Source organism: Canis aureus, chromosome 38, assembly GCF_053574225.1.
Source record: "Canis aureus isolate CA01 chromosome 38, VMU_Caureus_v.1.0, whole genome shotgun sequence".
NCBI classification, from domain to species: Eukaryota; Metazoa; Chordata; class Mammalia; order Carnivora; family Canidae; genus Canis; species Canis aureus.
The window spans coordinates 1,025,359-1,044,687 of NC_135648.1; the positions used below are offsets into that span (position 1 = coordinate 1,025,359).

The window sequence follows — 19,329 nt, forward strand, 5'->3', positions numbered from 1 at the left end:
TGCACAGGGAGCCACGCAGGGTGGGGCGTCCTGGACCTCACCAACATGGGGGTCTGAATCCTGACTGTGGCTTCCAGAGGACAAGGCCTCACTGGGGTCCGCCTCAGGTTAGGCAGGTTGGTCCCACGGCCGATGTGAAGATCAGTGAGTGCTGTCCCTTGGGGAAAGGTTTATTTGGTCCAGAAGAAAAACCTCCTTTCTGCTATTATATCCCTCTGAAGGGGAGTGTTCCTGTCCTTGGTTTCTCTGGAGGAAGCACCATTGGTGCTTGGATTGGATTTATACAGATGGAGCCAATATTTTCCAGAAGCCTCCCTATCCCTAGCTGCTGTGAAATATCTAGTCCCAGCCCCCTATCTGAAGGTACATCACACTATTACCTCTTCAGCTGTATTTTCCTATTCTCGTATTTTTTTTCCTATCCTCATATTTTAGATGTGTGGGCTCCAGACCCACGTGAACCAAGGAGGGACACGCAAGGAGCAAAAAGTTATGAGATAGTGAATGAAATCTACTCTAAGTGACAGTAAATATCACCTAAGGAAATGAAATGGCTGAGATATGACATCAAAGTACAAGCAGCAAAAGCAAAAACCAGTAAGTGGGACTACATCAAATAAAAACTTCTACACAGCAAAAGAAACAACTGATGTAATGAAAAAGCAACCTCGGGAATCAGAGGAAATATTTTCAAGCCATATATCTGATGAGGGATTAACTCCCACAACTCAATAGCAAAACAAAAACAAAACCCCACAATAGAAAATCTGATTAACAAATGGGCAGTTGAACTAATCGACATTTTTCCAAGGAAGACATATCAAGCCAACAGGTATATGAAAAGATGCTCAATATCACCCATCATCAGGGAACTGCAAATCAAAACTACAGTGAGACATCACCTCACACCTGTTAGAATGACTATTATCAAAAATATAAGAGATAACCAATTAACCAATGCTGGCAAGGGTGTAGGAAAAAAAGAACCCTCGTGCACTGTTGATGTCAATGCAAACTGGTGCAGCCACTGTGGAAAAAAGCCTGGAGGTTCATCATAAAACTAAAAATGGAATTCCTATATGATCCAGCAATATGACTTTTGGGTAGACATCCAAAAGTAATAACAGGATATCGAAAAGATATACGTGTACCTTCATGTTTATTGTAGCATTAGTCACAATAGCTAAGATATGGAAATAACCTACGTGTCCATCAGTGGCTGTATGGAAAAAGAAAATGTGGCATATATACACAATGGAATATTAATCAGCCAGGGGAAAGAAGGAAATGTTCCTATCTGCAGCAAGGTTGGATCTAAAGGGCATTATGCTAAGTGAAATAATTCAGACGGAGGAAGACAAATACTGTACGATCTCACTTATATGTAGAATCCAAAAGAAAAGCTGAACTCATTGAAACAGAGTACGTGTTGCTTACCAGAAGTTGGGGCACAGGGTGTGCAGGAAATGAGAAGGTGTTGGTCAAAGCATAGAAACTGCCAGGTGTAAAGTGAGTAGGTTCTGGGGATGCAATGCACAGCATGTGATTACAGTTAATAATCATGTATCACATACTTGAGAGAGTAGACCTCGGATGTCCTCAGCACAAGAAAGGAATGACAATTATGTGATATGAAGGAGGCGTTAGCAAAGGCTAAAGTGTCGATCATTTTGCAACACGTAAGTATATCAGATCAACACACGCGTCTTAAACGAATGCATACGATATATGTCAATTATATCTCAATAAAGCTAAAAAACAATAGAGGTACAAGAGAGCAAGCAGTGCTGGGGACATTGCAGATGGCTTCAGTAGAGATATAAACCCTTGCCATCCAGCTTGACACCAGAAAGACTGAATCCTGGGGAAGAAGGCCCAAGCACCAGAGTAGGGACTGTTATAAAACACACTAACAAAGCCCTAAACCAATCCCTGACAGGAGTCTGAGGTTGAGTCATGACAAATACATGAAACTAGGGAGACAGCTTGGGATTTACACACATCCACCTTAACAAAGCCTAAGCCAAGCTCTGACATGAGAGACGGTTGCTTAGAAACATGACAAAAAGAGAAGCTTGGGAAATACCATGGCCAATTTATTGGAAATTCATAATAACTCAAGAAATGCATCAAATTAAATTTCCAATTATAAAGCAAAACCCAGTAGCATTAGTGCAGTATAAGATAAATCAACAATCACAGATATTTAAAAGCTCTGATGTAGGAATTGATAGGACGAGAAGAAAATCACCAGAAAAGAAACTGAAAAATTGTAGGCCTACATTCAACCAATATGATCTAATTTTCATATAAAGAACATCGTAAAAACAACCAACTACTACATATTCTCTTCAGGTGTACGTGGAATGCTCACCAAAGTGAGATATATGCAGGGACTTACAGTGAGTCTCCGTAAAACTCACCTCTGGGATCTTAGCGTATATTTAATGACCACCACTGGACTAAATTAGAAATCAACAATATGATATCCAGGACATTTTCAACTTGCTTGAAACTATGTGACACTTTTTTTAAAAAAAGATTTTATTTATTTATATATGAGAAACACAGAGAGAGAGAGAGGCAGAGACACAGGCAGAGGGAGAAGCAGGCTCCACGCAGGGAGCCCGACGTGGGACTCGATCCCAGGTCTCCAGGATCAGGCCCTGGGCTGAAGGCGGCACTAAACCGCTGAGCCCCCCGGGGATCCCCTATGTGACACATTTTAAAATAAGCCATAACTTAATACATGCCAAAGATGATTAGGGACAATAAAATCTACACCATACAACGTAGGCAACAAAGCAAAAGTAGTGCTGACAGGAAAAAAAAAATTGTTACTGTTAAGTGTTTTAATTTGAAAGAAGAGAGTCCTAATACAATTGATATAAATGCATGTCTTAGGACATTAGAAAAAAAGGAGCAAAGCGAACAATTAATAGTATATAGAAATAATGACGCCGTAAGCAGAAGTCAACACACAAATTTGACTTTGTTACGAAACACAGGTAAACAGACAAAACAGAAGAGTCAACAGCAAAGAGATGAACAGTAAAATAGACCAGAAAAGATCAAGAAAATTAATATAGCCAAGCATTGGTTCTTATAAGATATTAATTCAGGTGGCTGACAATGTGGTAAATGTGTAAATGAAGACGGTGGCTGAGGCTCACTCAGTAGTAGGTTCTGTTCTGGTCCTTCAGGAAGCGCCAGAGGCGGGGACTTGTGGCTGGACGATACCCAGCATGCTGTCCCCTCCCGTGTTCTTCTCTGAGACTGTAGGGCTCGCTACGGGATCTCGATCCCAAGGTCCAGCACGGAATTTTTAAGGACCTGCCTGTTACTTCTTGGTGCAGCTGCACTTCTATCTTCTCTCACTCCTCCCCTTAGGACCTCTCCTCTCAGGGACACATACTTAAGGCATCAACCCGGTGGTGGACTCTTGACTGAGGATCTCAAGTGACCCTCTCAAGTAGAACTAGGAGATAGGATTTGAGATGACAGGAGGTCACACAGATATCCCAGATCCCAGATATCCCCACCACCACCACCAACAGCACCAGTATTGAGTTCTCTGGTTTCCCAGTTGGCTGATACCATGACAGCAATGAGGCCTTGCAAATTCTGGAACACTGATCTTTTTGATGTAGTTTTGGAATGTAGGTGAGGTGTGGTGGGGTGAGGTCCGGAGCTGACAGTTAAAAAAAGAATTATTGAGACATCTTTGGTGCAAAATGGAGGTTCTATGAAAGCCCCAGGACAGGTCCCGTGGGCACAGAGAGCTGACCCCGGGTTGAGAGGGAGGCTGATTACTTCTTGGGAGTTGGGGGAGGTAAGGAAAAGGGAGGCTTCAAAGGGATTTTCATATGGTAAAGAGGACCTACAGCCCCTGGAGGCCTTGTTATTGTCACGTTAAGGTCGTTTTTCCCTCTAGCAAGGCCTCAGCATTAAGACAGTTGGTCGAACTAGGGGTGGTGGAAGGGGAGGAGGGCGGGAGGGAGGAGACTGGGTGACGGGCACTGAGGGGGGCACTTGATGGGATGAGCACTGGGTGTTATGCTATATGTTGGAAAATTGAACACCAATAAAAAATAAATTTATTAAAAAAAAAAGACAGTTGGTCACACCAGTACCCTCCTTAATACCTTAATCCATCCGGCCATTCACCAACCGTCTCCCTCTATCAACCCGCAGTTCTCGGTCATTAAAGAGCCTGTTATGGCTTGTTTCCCTCTTTCATTGTTTTCTTTCCCTCTTCCCATACATTCATAGGTTTCCTTTCTTCAATTCCACATACGACTCCTATTAACACATAGTTAAAATGAGCACTGGGGTTGTATACAAGTGAGGAATCCCCGAATTCTACCCAAGAAACCAATATTAAACTGTATGTTCACTAACTAAAATTTAAATTAAAAAAATAAATCCATGTGGGTTAACATATGATGAGTTAACTAAATCTGCTTTAAGCAAAATAAGTATTATAAACCCTAAAATTTGTATTATTGTACGGATTAAAACATATAACCCACATGAAAAAAAAAAAAAAAAAAGACAGTTGGGAGCTGCTCGAAGGAACGTGACCCTCTGCCCCTTCAAGTCTCTGCCCCTGGGCTACAGGTGACCGGGACATTTAATTGTATCTACATTTCCTTCTGGAAGCAAGGTTATTGATAAAAATGCTTTTAATTCTTGTAAATTACTAAGGTGTTGGTAAACGGAGGGAGATGCACGTCTCGCAGGACCGTGATCTCCGTAAGGTATCTTTAGGGCAGCCAGGAGTGCCCGAGGACCTCAGGCAGGTCCCACCTGGGGCATCAGGGTTTCGGGCTGTCCGCTGGTGCCTTGTCCTCTGCTCACCTTCTGCTCCCTCATCGTTGTAGTAGGTTGAGGTCCTGGTGAATCCCTGCGTGTCTCTACAATGGCCCAAGTCACCGATTGTTGGACCACTGACCAGGAGTCAGGGCAAAGGCATAGTCGTTTTTCATTTCTTTGGTCCACTTTTTAAAATTCTAAATGCACGTAGGTGATGAGAGAGAGGAAGGGAAGCCAAGGACGAAGCAAAGCTGATACACCCACACGTACCCACCCTGCCCCGTCCGGCCTTTGGCCAAGTGTGACATTCCTCAGGCACTTCTGGCTGCCCTAAAACTAACGGGAGGAAAAAACCCAAACCGTTAATTAATAGAGATCACAGTCCGGCAAGACAGGAGTCTCCCTCAGTTTGCCAATGTCTCAGTGATTTACAAAGAAAAAGCTTTCTTATCCACAGGCTAAACCTCAGAGACCCGTAACTCCATTTCCTGGAGCCTTAACATCACTCTCCCGTCCACGAGTGATGTGGAAACTGAGGCAGGAGTCAATGTAAACAGAGATAAATTTCTTTAGGATCTGTAGCCTATGGACAAGGACCTGCGATGGGAAGAATACCCCGGTCCTGGGGGAAGCTCCCGATTATCTTAATGTTGACACCTTGCTAGAGGGAAAAACCACTCTAGCTTGACAATGGCAGGGCCTCCAGCGTCCTGACGGTCTTGAGCTTATCAAAGTCCTTTTGGACACCCCCTTTTTCCCTTAGCTCCCCCGTACTCCCAAATACATAATCCTCCATCCCTCACAACCCCCGGGCAGCAGCTCTTTCTGCCCGTGGTCCGTCCCCCCGTGCGTTGGTAAAATCACCTTTATTGCACCAAAGACTTCTCAAGAATTCTTTCCTGGCCATCGGCTCCAGACCTCGCCAACCTTCCAAAACTACATCATAGGGACAGAGGAGCATCGTTCCCACTTCCCTGTGTTTGGGGCTGTAGTGTGTGTGTCTTCTGCTGGAGAGACGACAGAGGGCATCACTCCACAGGAGCTAGTTTCCTCCACAGGGAAAAGGAAACAGCCTGAAGCCTGATAGCCCTGTCCTGGGTCTCCTCCCTCTGGCCTCCCTCCAGTCCTTCCCCTCTTCATGCTAGCAGAGCTCAATGCGTCCACCTAAACTGCACGAAAGTCTGCAGTAAAGAGTCAGGGCACCGGCCAGACCCTCCTGGGTTTCTCTGGTCTCCTTCCTGCACATTTAGGGGTTTTTCAAGCCCAGAGTTCAAAGCCACAAACCTGGTTCCAGTGAATCCCATCAGTTTTCTCCACCTTTCGCATGCGGGCCCCTTCTTTCCTGCAAGTCAGCCAGCGGGTGGCCACCATGCCACGTGCCGACTGCTTCCCTTTATTTGACATCTCGGGGTGACAATTCTCCAAATTGCACCCACTGTACAATATAGAAAAAAAAGCTTTGTAGACAAAGTATTTAGCAGGCCCTCAACTCTTCTAGAAGCTTCCTTGCTCTACCAGAATTTGCAGGGTTCATTACGAGCTGATTAGCCGATTGTGCTTACCCGTGAAAAATTGCCCCAGCATCTCCCAGTGACAGCCCGGGTCGCTCTCTCTGTGAACAGGAAAGGAGGATGTCGCGGTTGGTGACTCACTCCTCCTTCGTGGCCTCGCTTAAGGGGCCCTGGAGGCGGCTGCCCCGCAGTGAAGCTGCTGCCTCGGGAAGGTCTAACGCCCCAAGTGCATTCAGATGTTTGAAAAAAAAAAAAAAATGAAACAAATGATTATTTAGCTCGAACTCACGGTGACTAAGATGTTTAAGAGAGAGCTGCTGTGCTCCTCGCACGAGGGAAACAGAAAGCTACAGACCTGGGTGGGAGGAGTCTCAGAGGAGCTCCTGGGGCCTCTGGGGCTGGGCCCGCCCGGCCTGGCCCCGTCACTCGTTACTCTGCGAGGCCATTTTCTTATCTCGGGAAGTAGATTCTTCGCTTCCCGGAGATTGCAGTGGCCGCAGCCCAGTTCCTGAGAGCTGCCCTGATTTGTCTGCCTCCTGGAACCACACGGATACTGATCGGCACCCTTCTGAAGAAGACCTCAAGATCTGAGCTTCTGGGGAGAACCTTCAGCGAGGTAGGTCCAGCCGGAGAGCTGCGCAGGAGATGAGGGTCCTCAGGGGATCCCGGGATCCCAGGATCCCAGGATCACAGGATCCCTGGATCACCGGAAGCGGGCAGCTCTCCAGTCCTTGTGGGGGGAGGGTGCAGGGGGGGCATCCCCTGGATTCTGCAAGGTGGGCACCTCGGTGCCTTCATTCTAATCCTTCCACTACGTGGGGCAATAACGTCCACCTGTGACTCTCGCAGATTTTAAAATTCACTCTGCAGGTGTTTATGATGCGAGCTGATAGTTAGAAGCGGGCCTTGGCTTTCCTGCCTGGAGGGAGCCCAGGAAACGTGCTGCCTGTGTTGGGAGCCCGGGGAGGGGACAGGACGGTGTCAGAAAAAAAAGTATTATGCAATGATGTTAAATAAGAAAACACATCTGGACACAAAACCCTATTCTATGGTATTATACCAGGGTCACAGGACAGGAGCACAGCCCCCCCCCCCCCCCAGCAGCAGCAGCTCAGGCTCCTGGGCCCCCGGCACAGCACACGGGCCCTCCCCTCTCCCAGGTGCTGTGGCCCCACTCGGCCCACGAGGCGGGGGTCACTTGAGGTCCCGACAGGCCTGCTGCTCCCCTTCTTCACTGCACACCGCGGGGGAGTCTGTAGGAAAGACATGGTTGGAGACAAATCTGTAGCCACATTTTGGGATTACTTCAGTCTCTCCATAGAGCTTGGTACCCAGACACTTCGTGTAGTATAATGTTTTAAATATTAGTTTCAGGACTTCCTAAGGGTTAGATCAAGCTTTTCATCCAAGCCTAACACAGTGTTGGTCAACTTTTCTAAGTATTTTCTGCTGCTTTTCTTGCTTTGTTCAGTAACTGACAAGCTAGAATCAAACAGTCATCGTGATTTTGTCCATTTTTCCTAGTAGTTCTCTCAATTGTTAACATATATTATATATATGAATATAGGTAGAGAGAAGCATGCTGCATAACACTATCCATAATATAAATATATAAGCTCATAATACATAATAGGATTAAAACTGTTCCATCCTTCTGGAATATAAACTTTCTATCATCCTGCAGTGAAACTCCAGTTCTGATTAAAACCTTTGTCTTAGGGTCTATTTAAAGCTACACTGACACAGAAACACTACTGTGCTTAGCATTTCTACGTACAACTTCTTGGAACTATTTTTTTTTAGACTTTTAATTACTTTTTATCAATGACACATGTGTAGTTTTTCTTTTTTTAAATCCAGTTTTGAAATGTTGCCTTTTAGTAGGTTTATGACTTTTGTACACTGGGTGAAATGCTGTATTTTGACTAATTTATAACACTTATCTGTAGTGTTTATTCTGCGCTTTCTTCTTCTCCAATAGTTTTGGATTCGTGTCTCTAACGCCTCTTAACTGGCAAGTACCCAGTGAACACACATCCTCCTTCTCCCCAGTCCGCCCCGCTGTGTTGATCTACTTCCTGTTTCTCTTCAGTTAGGGCTTTATTTATTTTTAAGATATTGAAAGAGGCAATCAAAGTCTTGTTCTCACTTACTATTTTTTTTTTAATTTTTTATTTATTTATGATAGTCACAGAGAGAGAGAGAGAGAGAGAGAGAGAGAGAGGCAGAGACACAGGCAGAGGGAGAAGCAGGCTCCATGCACCGGGAGCCCCACGTGGGATTCGATCCCGGGTCTCCAGGATGGCGCCCTGGGCCAAAGGCAGGCGCCAAACCGCTGCGCCACCCAGGGATCCCTCACTTACTTTTTAATCTGCAGCTTTTTCGTTTTGTTTTGTTTTGTTTTCCCCGACCTCATTTATTTTCTTGGAGAATACTATTTCCAAAGCACTGCTGGGTCGGTGTCTCTGGGTCGCCAATCTTCTCCTTTCTGTGCTGGTCAAGATCAGGGCTTGATCCGTCGCCCATTGCCTTTCAATGCCATCGGAACTAGCCACAAAATTCTGGTCTCAAAATTATTTTTCCTTCATGTTGACAACACTTCTCTGAAAACTTTGGGTTCACATATGTTTTGAAATTCGGAACGTGAGTGAATTAGGAAAGGCTGTCTGGAACATGGAAGACTCCTAACTCTGGGAAACGAACTAGGGGTGGTGGAAGGGGAGGAGGGCGGGGGGTGGGGGTGAGTGGGTGACGGGCACTGAGGGGGGCACTTGACGGGATGAGCACTGGGTGTTATTCCGTATGTTGGCAAATTGAACACCAATAAAAAATAAATTTATTATTAAAAAAATTAAAATTAAAATTAAAAAAAGGCTGTCTGATGCACACACCACATCTTGTGTCTTATATAGTTCATCTAAGTCCATATAAGTAAGATCTGAGTCCTGACTCTTGGCTTCACAGGCATCCATAGTCCTGTAGCAATGATGTGGGAAACAAAGGCAGAAGGCGACGTAGATAAAATTAAACATCCTTATAACCTGCAGCCCACTGACAAATAACTGAGGCAGGCAGAGGTAACGTTCCTCCTGGAAGCTCCCAGCTGTCTTCATGATAATGCATTGCTAGAGGGAAGATCAACCTTGGCTTGGCAGTGGCTAGGCCTCCAGGATCCTGTGCATCTTCTTTACTATATGAAAATCCTTTTGGAACTTCCTTGAGCTTTACTTCCTCTCACCCCAAACTATACAATCAGTCACCCCTCACAACCCCGGAGCAGCAGCTCTTTCTGCCCAAGGGTCCTGTCCCCTTGCTTTAGTAAAACCACCTTTTTTGCACCAAAGATGTCTCTAGAATTTTTTCTTGGCTCTGGGCTCCAGGCCTCAACAACTCTACTCAAAACCACATCAACAAGACCCAGGAGCACTTGCACTAAGATGGAATTTAAAAAAAAAAAAAAAAAATTCTATGTAGGCTCCTGAGATCTCACATCACATATTTTTCTAATAAATTTTGTCACCAAATTGACACACTTGTACAATGTGCAGTCACGCGCACCCACACAACTTTTGCTTTCACGTTTTTTGAGAGATTTCAAAAGTGCAGACATGGAATTTGGGTGAGATACTATATAAAGGTACTCCCTGCCATTTTTGCTGTTGAAAATCTGATTTTGAAACTTTGTAAGTGATCTTCTCTTTTCCTCTGGAAATTAAATTTTTCTTGCTGTTTTGGGTATTTCTCAGTTTCTCTACATTATGTCCTGATGTGGGTTTTTCCTTCACTCTGTTGGCCAGTCCCTCTGAGGATGTTCCTGTTATTTTATTCTAGGAAGTGTATCTCATTCTTTCTTTAAATATTTTCTGTCTTTCATTTTATATTTCACTCTTTTAACAGCAAACAGCATGTGGGCATGGACACTTTGACCTGCCCTGACATGTCTGACATGCACTTTCTATCTTCTATTTCTGAATCCATTCTGTCTTCTGGTGGGACAGTTTTCAATCTCATCTTACAAATCACCACATGATCATATTCTAGGAGCTAAGTCCTCCGAACTCCAAAGTCTAAGCTGTTAACCACCATCTTCCACTTACAGAGTCATGTGTTGAGGAAAGGTATCAGAGAAAAGAAATTACAAAAAAGGCATTTTTCACAAATAATGGTTTTCATAAGTAGAATTACATTCAGAGTTTAGGATTATGTGAAAATATCTGACATAAGAATATGATTGGATTCAGGCTGAACACGTCTGCACGTTCACCTAATTTGCTAGAATTTGAAGTTAGGTTATACTAGTTTCATGAACACCATGTATTCTCTAGATTTACCATTTAGAAAAAAGGTAAGAAGTACATTCCATGTAGACAGCCTGAAATAGCAGGATGCTATGTATGCATCTGGAGCTTAAATATGAAAAATAGAAAAGGGGAGAAGTCAGAAAAAGACATTATTCTGGGTGCCTGGGTGGCTCAGCAGTTGAATGTCTGCCTTCAGCTCAGGTTGTGATCCCAGGGTCCTGGGATCGAGACCCTGCTTCTCCCTCTGCCTATGTCTCTGCCTCTCTCTCTGTGTATCTCATGAATATTTATAAATAAATAAAATCTTTTAAAAAAGGAAAAGAAAGAGACATTATTCAAGACCTCCAAGCCAGGCTTGATATCAAGGAATACTTCCTAAGGAAAGCAGGGAAATACCAAAGGGTTTCAAAAACACTAGAAGTGCAGTTTATGGAGAGAGAAGTGAGGAGAGAAATTAGCCTGAAAGGAGGAAATTTAGGCAACAATGAAATAGTCCTGGCCAACCAGTGCTGTGATTCTGCGGGAGAGAGCAGATAGATGTCCCACGGGAGGTCGAGGGGCCAGAGGCCTCGAGAACGTGGGCTGAGCTGAGCCCCAGGAAGAGAGGATGCATGATGGGCTGACTCGGGAGGAGCCAGCTGTGCGGGGCCGAGGACCCGGCGTGGTGGGAGGACAGTTGCAGGGGGTGAGAGGCTGCAGCCCACTCTGCACGCGGCCCCTTCAGCCAGAGCGGGCGGCCCAGTCAGGAGCCAGCAGGTGGGCATCCAAGGAGAGACGCAGTCCCAACACGGGATGGGAGGGGGGGCGGGTACTCCGATGCCCTGTAGCCCACATGCCACGCAGGGCGACAACTGCCTCCTTCCACACTTCCTGCCGCCACACCCATTGCAACCCAACTCAACTGTCATTATTAAAAGGAGAGAATTTCGTAGAAGTCCCAAATATAGCTCAAGCCATGTATATGAGTCCCAATATAGTTCTCAACCCATTTTCCACAGTGACACCTGGAAATTCAGTTCTTCTTTGTCACACACACTCGAGGATGACAGCCCGGCATGGGCCACTCACTGACGTAGACACAACCAGGCTTTTACCTCTTGCGGATGAAAGTCTAACGCCCTGCGGTATTTTTCTCTCCCAGGTTCAGCCACACGTGGAGATGGAGGGTGAGTACAAGAAGATTATTCTGCTGAAAGGACTGGAGCCCATCAATGACTACCAGTTTAGCATAGTCAAGTCCGTACTGGCCCGCGATTTGGGACTGACCGCAAACATGCAAGAAGAATATAACAAGGTCAAGATTGCCGACCTGATGGAAAAGAAGTTCCCAGGGGTTGCCTGCGTGAACAAGCTAATAGACCTGTTCAAGGAAATGCCATCACTTACGGACATTGTCAAACAACTTAGAAATGAGAAGGTAAAAGGTAATAAGGAAGATCCCACACCCATCTGTTCCACCTTGACCCCCCTCCCCAAACTGAGTACAAGAGCACTTGGTGGCGGCTGGTGTACCCCTTTACCAGGGCACGGCTCCGCAGCCAGGAGGTCAGGGGCTGCCAAGGCCAACAGGCTGGCAGCCTGGGGCATCCCCTTTCCTGTGAGAGGGACGGACCTATGCTGGAGGGTGCATGTGGGGTGATGCCTTAGAAAAATCACAAGGGGGCAGCCCAGGTGGCGCGGCGGTTTAGCGCCGCCTTCTGCCCAGGGCGTGATCCTGGAGACCCGGGATCAAGTCCCACATCGGGCTCCCTGCATGGAGCCTGCTTCTCCCTCTGCCTGTGTCTCTGCCTCTCTCTCTCTCTATCTCTGTCTCTCATGAATAAATAAATAAAATCTTTACAAAAAAGGAAAAATCACAAAATAATCACTTATTTTAAAATAATTGCATGAAACCAATGAATGTACCTGTTCTACTAACACTGTTTGCCACGTGATCACTTCCTCTCTAGCAACAAAGGTATAACAACTTACCATAAGGCCTGCCTCTCAGAGAGGGGGACTCAGCATACTAAAATAAACTTAAAAAAAAAAAAAGTCCAAAGGCCAATGGCACCATTTTGTCACAATCTGTAGCGTATTTCCTTTCGTTGGTTTCTGTAATTTTAAGGGATCTTTTGAAGAACATGAGCAAGCAGTCAGTATCATGAAAACCTTGGATTTCTTTTTTTTTTTTTAAGAAAACGATGGGAGAACAGGGCTGGGAGAGGGTGGGGTTGGGGCACCTGGGAGCCCACGCTCACTGCATGGGAAGGGAGAACAGGAGCCGCTGAGGAGCCGGCCGCGCTCGCCCCAGCCTGCGGTGCTGTGGGGTCGGGGCCGGGGCCGGGGGCCTGGGCACAGCAGGGCAGGGGGCAGGGGCGCACCTAGATCCCCGGCAGGGGCCCAGGGGACTTAGCTTGGAAACCGCTCCATCTCTGGCTTCATCGTGTCCTCCTTGTCTGTGTATCAGCTGCGAAGAAAACCAAAGCAACAGAAGAAACTCCAAGGAGAAAGAGGCCGCGGGAAGGAGCGGGCCCTGCTCCACACGCCCCGACCGCAGGCAGCGCGGTGCCGCGTGGGGGAGCCGAGGGGACCAGGAAGACTCAGGTAAGTTGAGGAGGGACAGTGGGCACCAGGTGTCAAGAAAGGAGCTTTGCCGAGGCCCTTGCTGCTTCCTAATATCCTAACGGTGCGGATTTGCCAAATTGAGGCATCATGGGTCACGGGCCTGGTGCCGGGCGAAGAGGGAGGCGCCCAGAAATGCCGTCCAGGCCCCTGCGGCGGAGACGTGCTGACCTCGTGGCCCTTCTAGGATGGGCTCCCGGTCAGTGGGGAGCACGGCTCGTGCACCGTCGCGACCTCGATCGCCTGTCGTCTAGAGATGTCCCCTTCCCCCCGGGGGGCTGTGTGTGCTTTAGGTGTCATCTCTGCCCGCTCTGACCCCTGCCTGTCTCTGGAGGTGACAGGCGGGGGCATCCTGGGGTTTCTAAGGACATCACGTGCCATATGAGAAGAACCTACCACAAAATAATGGAACTATGTTGTGTTTCATTTAGCACAGGTGACTGCTAACAGGAAAATTACATTGCTTTCAGAAAAGAAACACGGCCACCAAAGAACTGGCTTCGACAAAAAAGAATAAGGGGTTCGGGCCGCCGACTCAGCCCACCTGCCATTCAGGAGCCAACCCGTCCGCAGCCACGGGCTTTATGGGCTTGCTTCCGCAGCCCCACACCTCATCGTCGACGCCCTGGGCCGCGGCCTTCCCCGAGGTACCCCCGCCCCGTTCTCCTTGCCGGGCTCCCGTCAACCCACCAACAGCCACTGCTGTCCATCGTGGGCACACCAACTCGCTTGGGCCCAAGTGCTTCCCTTGTTGTGGGTCAACCGGTCACATGAAGAGAAGCCACCGCCACACAGAGGACAGTGGTGGTCGCCGTGTGTCCCGGCCCCGGGCCAGACCAGTCCAAGTATTTCTAGTCTGTGGGGGGCAAATGGTTTGGCTCCAAGTTCTCTGGGCCCAACACCCATCCCTCCCTCCATACTTCCTGCGCAGACAAGGGGGCTTCCTCTTCATGGCAGGATTCGAGAAATGCTGTGGGTACGTGGTTCTAGCCACAACTCCTGTCCTGAGCCAAGTAGACTAGGGGACTTGGAGCCACCGCGTGCCCTTCTCACTACTTGTCACAACTGTTTCCTGAGCAGAGGTGACATGGGTTGGATCCTCAACATGACCCCGGACACACCGAAAACTGTGATCTCTGAGGCTCGCGTGGGCGCCACTCCTCACCTTCAGGGCTGTCAGCGTTCTTCACTCGCTCTTTCTTCTCTTTAATCTTTTAAGACTAAACGGGAGGAGGATATAGTCGAATAAAAGATTTGAATCTGTTCCTTAGGGCAGGGCTCTCGTCGTCCCCAGTTCTGTGCCGCTCTTGCTGGGGACCATGCTTTCATTCTTCTGAGGGCAGAGGGACGGGCCCTTCTGTTGAAATGCAGGGTCTGGACTCCACGCCACCGCCCACTACCTGACACTTGCTGCCGAGCTACCAGCCCCTTAGCTTTTCCCTTTTGTGAGGCGATTCCTCTGCAGCCTGGCTCCAGCTCCACATACCCGTGGGGGCCCCTCTTGGTCCCAATGTTATCACTGAGGTTTCACACATGAGAAAGTGACCGGTATTCATCCCCTAGGTCTGTTTCCCTGCTTCTGTCCCCCACAGAACCAGATGGTGCAGGGCCAACATCAAGGCGCCGCGAGAGGACGTGTCCTTCAGAAGGACCCCCTGACAGTCCTGGTTCTGAAGGCAACGGAGCCCTTCGAGTACGAGTGCCCAGAGGAGGGGAGAAGCAGAATGTTTCACGCTACCGTGGCCACCTCCAGTCAGTTTTTCCAAGTGAAGGTCTTAAACAGCAACCTGAAGGAGAAGTTCACCAAGGAGAATATCCTTACCATCTCGGACTACTTCGAATGCAAGGGAATCCTCGAGATAAACAAAACCTCATGCGTGTACGAGGCTGATCCTTTCCAAGTGATTGCGGTCCCAAACAGCATCACCAAAAGAGCAAATGAAACCCCCAAGATTGATAACCTTTACAAGCAAGCATCGGGAACATTTGTGTATGGATTATTTCCGTTAACTCAGGTAATCCCTTAAAATCGTTTTCATTTTCTCCATCCACACCTGAACGGGAGTGTTAGCCCTTGTGCTGCTCTGTGTACTGACCGGGGGTGGAGCCCGGCTCCGAGCCCTCTCCCTTGACAACAGGTAGGTGGTCGGGTGTGCTGCCCAGCAGGACGCAGGACTGGGGACTCAGGGCTTCCACCCAAGACACCTTCATGCAAGTTCTTTGAAAAAGAGTCACTAGAGCCTTGTCATTTCCCCAGTAATGATTATTTTCATTCAGCCTCTGTGAGCAAAGACAGCACAGGGTATAAATCAGCGTGCGCATGTTCGTAATTGTAGCTCTGTGCTCCTCCACGACTGTATACACGTTTAAAAAAAAAACGCATATATTTTCAATACTAGATTGCCCTAACAAAGATTAATTCTGGTTGTGACACATATTCAGAGTAGAAACTATATTGGCTTGTATTCTCCTGAAGGTGAATGCCTTCAACGTGGACACAACTGACAAAATCATTCAAGGCTGCCTCTTTTCACCTATTTATTTAATATGTCATTTATGAACAGTTTACTGGAGACTAAGGTTTCGTATTGCATGATATTTGGAAGACATGGCGATCGAATTCCATTATATCCCCAAAAGGAGGGAGGGATGGCATGGAGAGTTTTACTGATACGTCATGTCCAAATTCAGGGTCCTCGTTAGTATGATGCATTCAATTCTCCCCAGAATCTACAAACTGCCATGAACTCCCCTGGTAGCTCATATGATCTCATGTGATCCTATACGCTTCATGACCCCATGGGCTTGTCTTCCAGGAGAGCCCCTTAATTTACTTCCATTACTTTCTTACACTGTCTTTAAGAGACCACGTGGTAAGAAATGCATTTATAGAATCGATGGGTTATAACTTAAGAAAGTAAGACTCCATGGATTGTGAACTGCAGGATCCCAGTGGAGATAAGATTTGGAGAAGAGCGGGTAAAAGGAGAAGGTGGAATAAAGAATTAGTGAGCTCCTGGAAGCTTACTTGTTATATAGAATCTTTATAATGGCCTGAATGAATAGTTGTGGCCAGGTCCATTCCTTTCTGCATGAGGGCAAGAGCTAAGAGAGTCCACCAGAGCTCCCCAATTCCTCTGATTCCAGTCGTTTTAAGGAACCGAAGCTTCCCTTGTGGGGAAGCAGTAGAAAATAGGAAGAAAACTCATTGTTGTAGGATTGCCAGGTAGAAAATGTCTAGAACAAAGAAGGGGAAGAAAATACAAAAGCAGGATAGTAAAGGGCAAGTTCTCTGCGAAGACCTTACCCAAGTTGTATGTGTCTCTGTGCCTATAATTGCTTTTTTACGCCTTGCGGTTACTGTGCCACCAGGGGCTTCCTCATACATATGAAGGTCACTACGAGGTCTTCAGGAACTGAATGTCAGGGACACCTGGGGGGCTCAGTCAGTCAAGCATCAGCCTTCAGCTCAGGTCATGACCTCAGGGTCCTCAGATCAACCCCGCATCAGGCTTTCTGATCAGTGAGGGGTCTGCTTCTCCCTCTCCTTCCGTCTGCTGCTTCCCATGCTTGCTCTCTCTCTTGCTCGCTCTCTCTCTCTCTCTCTGTCAAATCAATAAATAAAGCTATTTTTCTATTAAAAAGAAAAAGAAACTGAATGTTAAATTTCTGTGACAGATAAAAGTGAATAGGAAGACGACGATCTACACAATACAGGATAATACAGGAGCGATGGAGGTCTTGGGCACCGGAAGATGGCACAACATCCCGTGCAAGGAAGGAGATAAACTCCGACTCTTCTACTTCCAACTGAAAACCATTGACCAGAAGCTGAAACTGACCTGTGGAACTCACAGCTTCATCCAGGTGGGAACTGGATAGAGGAACGGTAGTTTGCCAAGGATGCAAATAATTTTGTTTAGGTCCTGAGAGCACCAGGTCCCCGTTTTCTTATCCATAGAGTCCAGCAGGTGGGAGGAGAACACAACCTTGCCTTGCATTCACTTTTAGGTGGAGGGTTTTTAAGAGGCTATGAAAAAAAAATGACATTCATGTGGATTTCAAAAGGATATGATACTTGTGCTATATAAGGAAATATTTGAAGAAATTAGGAATGAAGGAAGGCAACTTCTCATAATGGTTGAGAGCAGGGCTTTGTATAGGACAGACCTGATTAGAACCCTGGCTTCAGCAGTCACCGCTTGCCTGACGTTGGGGATGTAGCTTGACTGGTCCTCCAAGGGTCAAAATCTCTAACTCTAGCTAAGTCCCTGACATTAGCTAACTGTCCAACACGAAAACGGAAAGAAATCTGCCCTGGTGACTCTTTTTCTTAGCAAAGGAGACATTGGAAAGAACTCTAGGCAAAGGAAATGATGTATGCGTATCCTCTAAAGGGTGAAACAACATGATTTCTCTACACCTGAAATGCCATAGGTGTGGAGACAGTGGGAAGATGGGTCCAGAGAGTAAAAACAGAGGAGTCAGGGCCTGATGGTGTATTTCTTTTGTCAGAAATAAGTGGAAATGGAAAATTCATCGTGAAAATAAGTAACCACTTAAAAAATGGAAAGATTTTATGTAGAAGAATGCTTGACTACTTTGACATCTTAGCAAAAAGTATTCTAGTAACTATCTGGAAAGATGCCAGGTTTGGAGACTGGGGTAGCAAGCAGCAGCAGCATTTGTCAGGTTAGGGGATAATTCTTAAAGTCGTGGCTGGGAACGATATTGCCTCGGAGAAATAATAACATTATAACATGTATATTTATACTAATAAGAAAACACATAGCTGAGCGCTTACTGTGTGCTGGGAACCGAGACAATGATGAAGATACATCATTATTCCCACTTCATTGATAGAGATATTGATTATCATTATTTTTGAAAGACCTGTATTTGCTGGAACTGACATTCCTATGCTGGCCCAGGTGCGTGGGCTCCAGAGTCAGATTCTGGGGCATGCTCCGTGGGCAGATCAGACACATAAGGGTGAAGCTTTGGGGAAAAACCAGTCCTTGAGAGTGGCCCAAGGTGAAACACACCACACAAGAATGAAAGAAGTGAGCACAGGTGTCAGAAGTAAAATGGAAAATGTGTATAATAAGCACGAAGAATGAGATTAACGAGGAAGAGGGTCAACAGTGCGAACGCCAGACACAAAACAACCAAGGGGGTCCCAGGACCTTGGACAACTGTATGTTAGATCAAAAGGTACCACACTGTAGTGCAGCGCACATTCTGGCCCACGTGGCACTGGGCTCTCTTTCTTAAGGACATAGGAACATGCACACAGTCACAGAGGTCCACCGTGGAGTTCCTGGTACACTAATTAATGTTAAATTGAGTCCAATAATTAATTTAGAAGTACTGATATATTCATGTAAACCGACGTGGACCAGCACGTCAGTGCCACTTCTCAGATCTCCTGAAGCAAGAATCCCTGACTTTTACCTTAAATCCAGAGCAGTTGTACTGGGAAAAATACTTAACCTTTTGTGACTTCCTGTCCCCTTTCTGCTCCAGTGAGGACTCCCCTTCTTTCACAGTTCCGTCCCACCTTCCTGTAGAGCTCTTACGCTGTTCAGATGGACCCATGGGGGCTCCAGAAAATATCTCCTTTAGGCTCCAGGTAGTGAGGAGGGACAGGGCTCACCAGAGGGGGTGCATGGCAGGAGATGGGAGACAGAATGAGCAGCTCTGAGAAAGGACACCGGTGGTAGAAGGAGAAAAAGCAGCAGAGGATCTCATTGTGTCTTTCTCACTCCTCCTTTAAGGTCATCAAGACGAGGAAAACCAAGAAGGAACCAGCCGGCTATGATTTTCAGCTGGAGTTTGATATGATGAACTCCCCTCCAAATCAATTCGTGGCCTATAACAGTGACATTGTTAAAACTGAGAATTTCTTTTAAAAACAGAAGCCGTAGAAATACTGCAGCATATTAATGGCTTTTTATGTCTGAGCTGTAGATTACATTTCTTTATTTTATGAAATTTACTTCTTCTTCTGTATTTTCTAAGCATATTACATTTTGCACCTTATACATTTATGATGCAAACAAATAAAACTGCCTTTTTCAAAGGGCATCGTCTGCCAA

General features: G+C 46.5%; 2 protein-coding genes across 8 annotated transcripts in view; one reads left to right on the forward strand and one right to left on the reverse strand.

Moving 5' to 3' along the window:
- The window catches only part of LOC144307185 (olfactory receptor 6N2-like), a 25,936-nt gene extending 18,727 nt beyond the window's left edge, over positions 1-7,209 (reverse strand). For 3 of the 7 annotated variants that reach the window (XR_013374116.1, XR_013374115.1, XM_077886727.1), the window contains exon 1: positions 6,378-7,209. The gene's annotated coding sequence lies outside the window, so the exon portion shown is untranslated. Of the gene's footprint in view, positions 1-2,075; positions 3,479-4,145; positions 4,303-6,099; positions 6,251-6,377 lie in introns of those variants that run through there. The other 4 variants (XR_013374114.1, XR_013374112.1, XM_077886728.1 and 1 more) reach the window with 4 other exon arrangements.
- On the forward strand, positions 6,527-19,329 carry MNDA (myeloid cell nuclear differentiation antigen). The gene is made up of 7 exons (XM_077886726.1): positions 6,527-6,942; positions 11,769-12,051; positions 13,077-13,213; positions 13,702-13,878; positions 14,824-15,246; positions 16,910-17,098; positions 19,009-19,329. The coding sequence occupies exons 2-7, from the start codon at positions 11,787-11,789 to the stop codon at positions 19,141-19,143; spliced, it is 1,326 nt and encodes a 441-aa protein (XP_077742852.1). The 5' UTR covers positions 6,527-6,942; positions 11,769-11,786; the 3' UTR covers positions 19,144-19,329.

Bases quoted from the DNA above. Each gene is read 5' to 3' on its own strand.
- MNDA (XM_077886726.1), top strand. From the start codon at position 11,787: ATGGAGGGTGAGTACAAGAAGATTATTCTGCTGAAAGGACTGGAGCCC. The intron at 15,247-16,909 runs GTAATCCCTTAA...TTTCTGTGACAG, and splicing joins GATTATTTCCGTTAACTCAG to ATAAAAGTGAATAGGAAGAC. The intron at 17,099-19,008 runs GTGGGAACTGGA...TCCTCCTTTAAG, and splicing joins GAACTCACAGCTTCATCCAG to GTCATCAAGACGAGGAAAAC.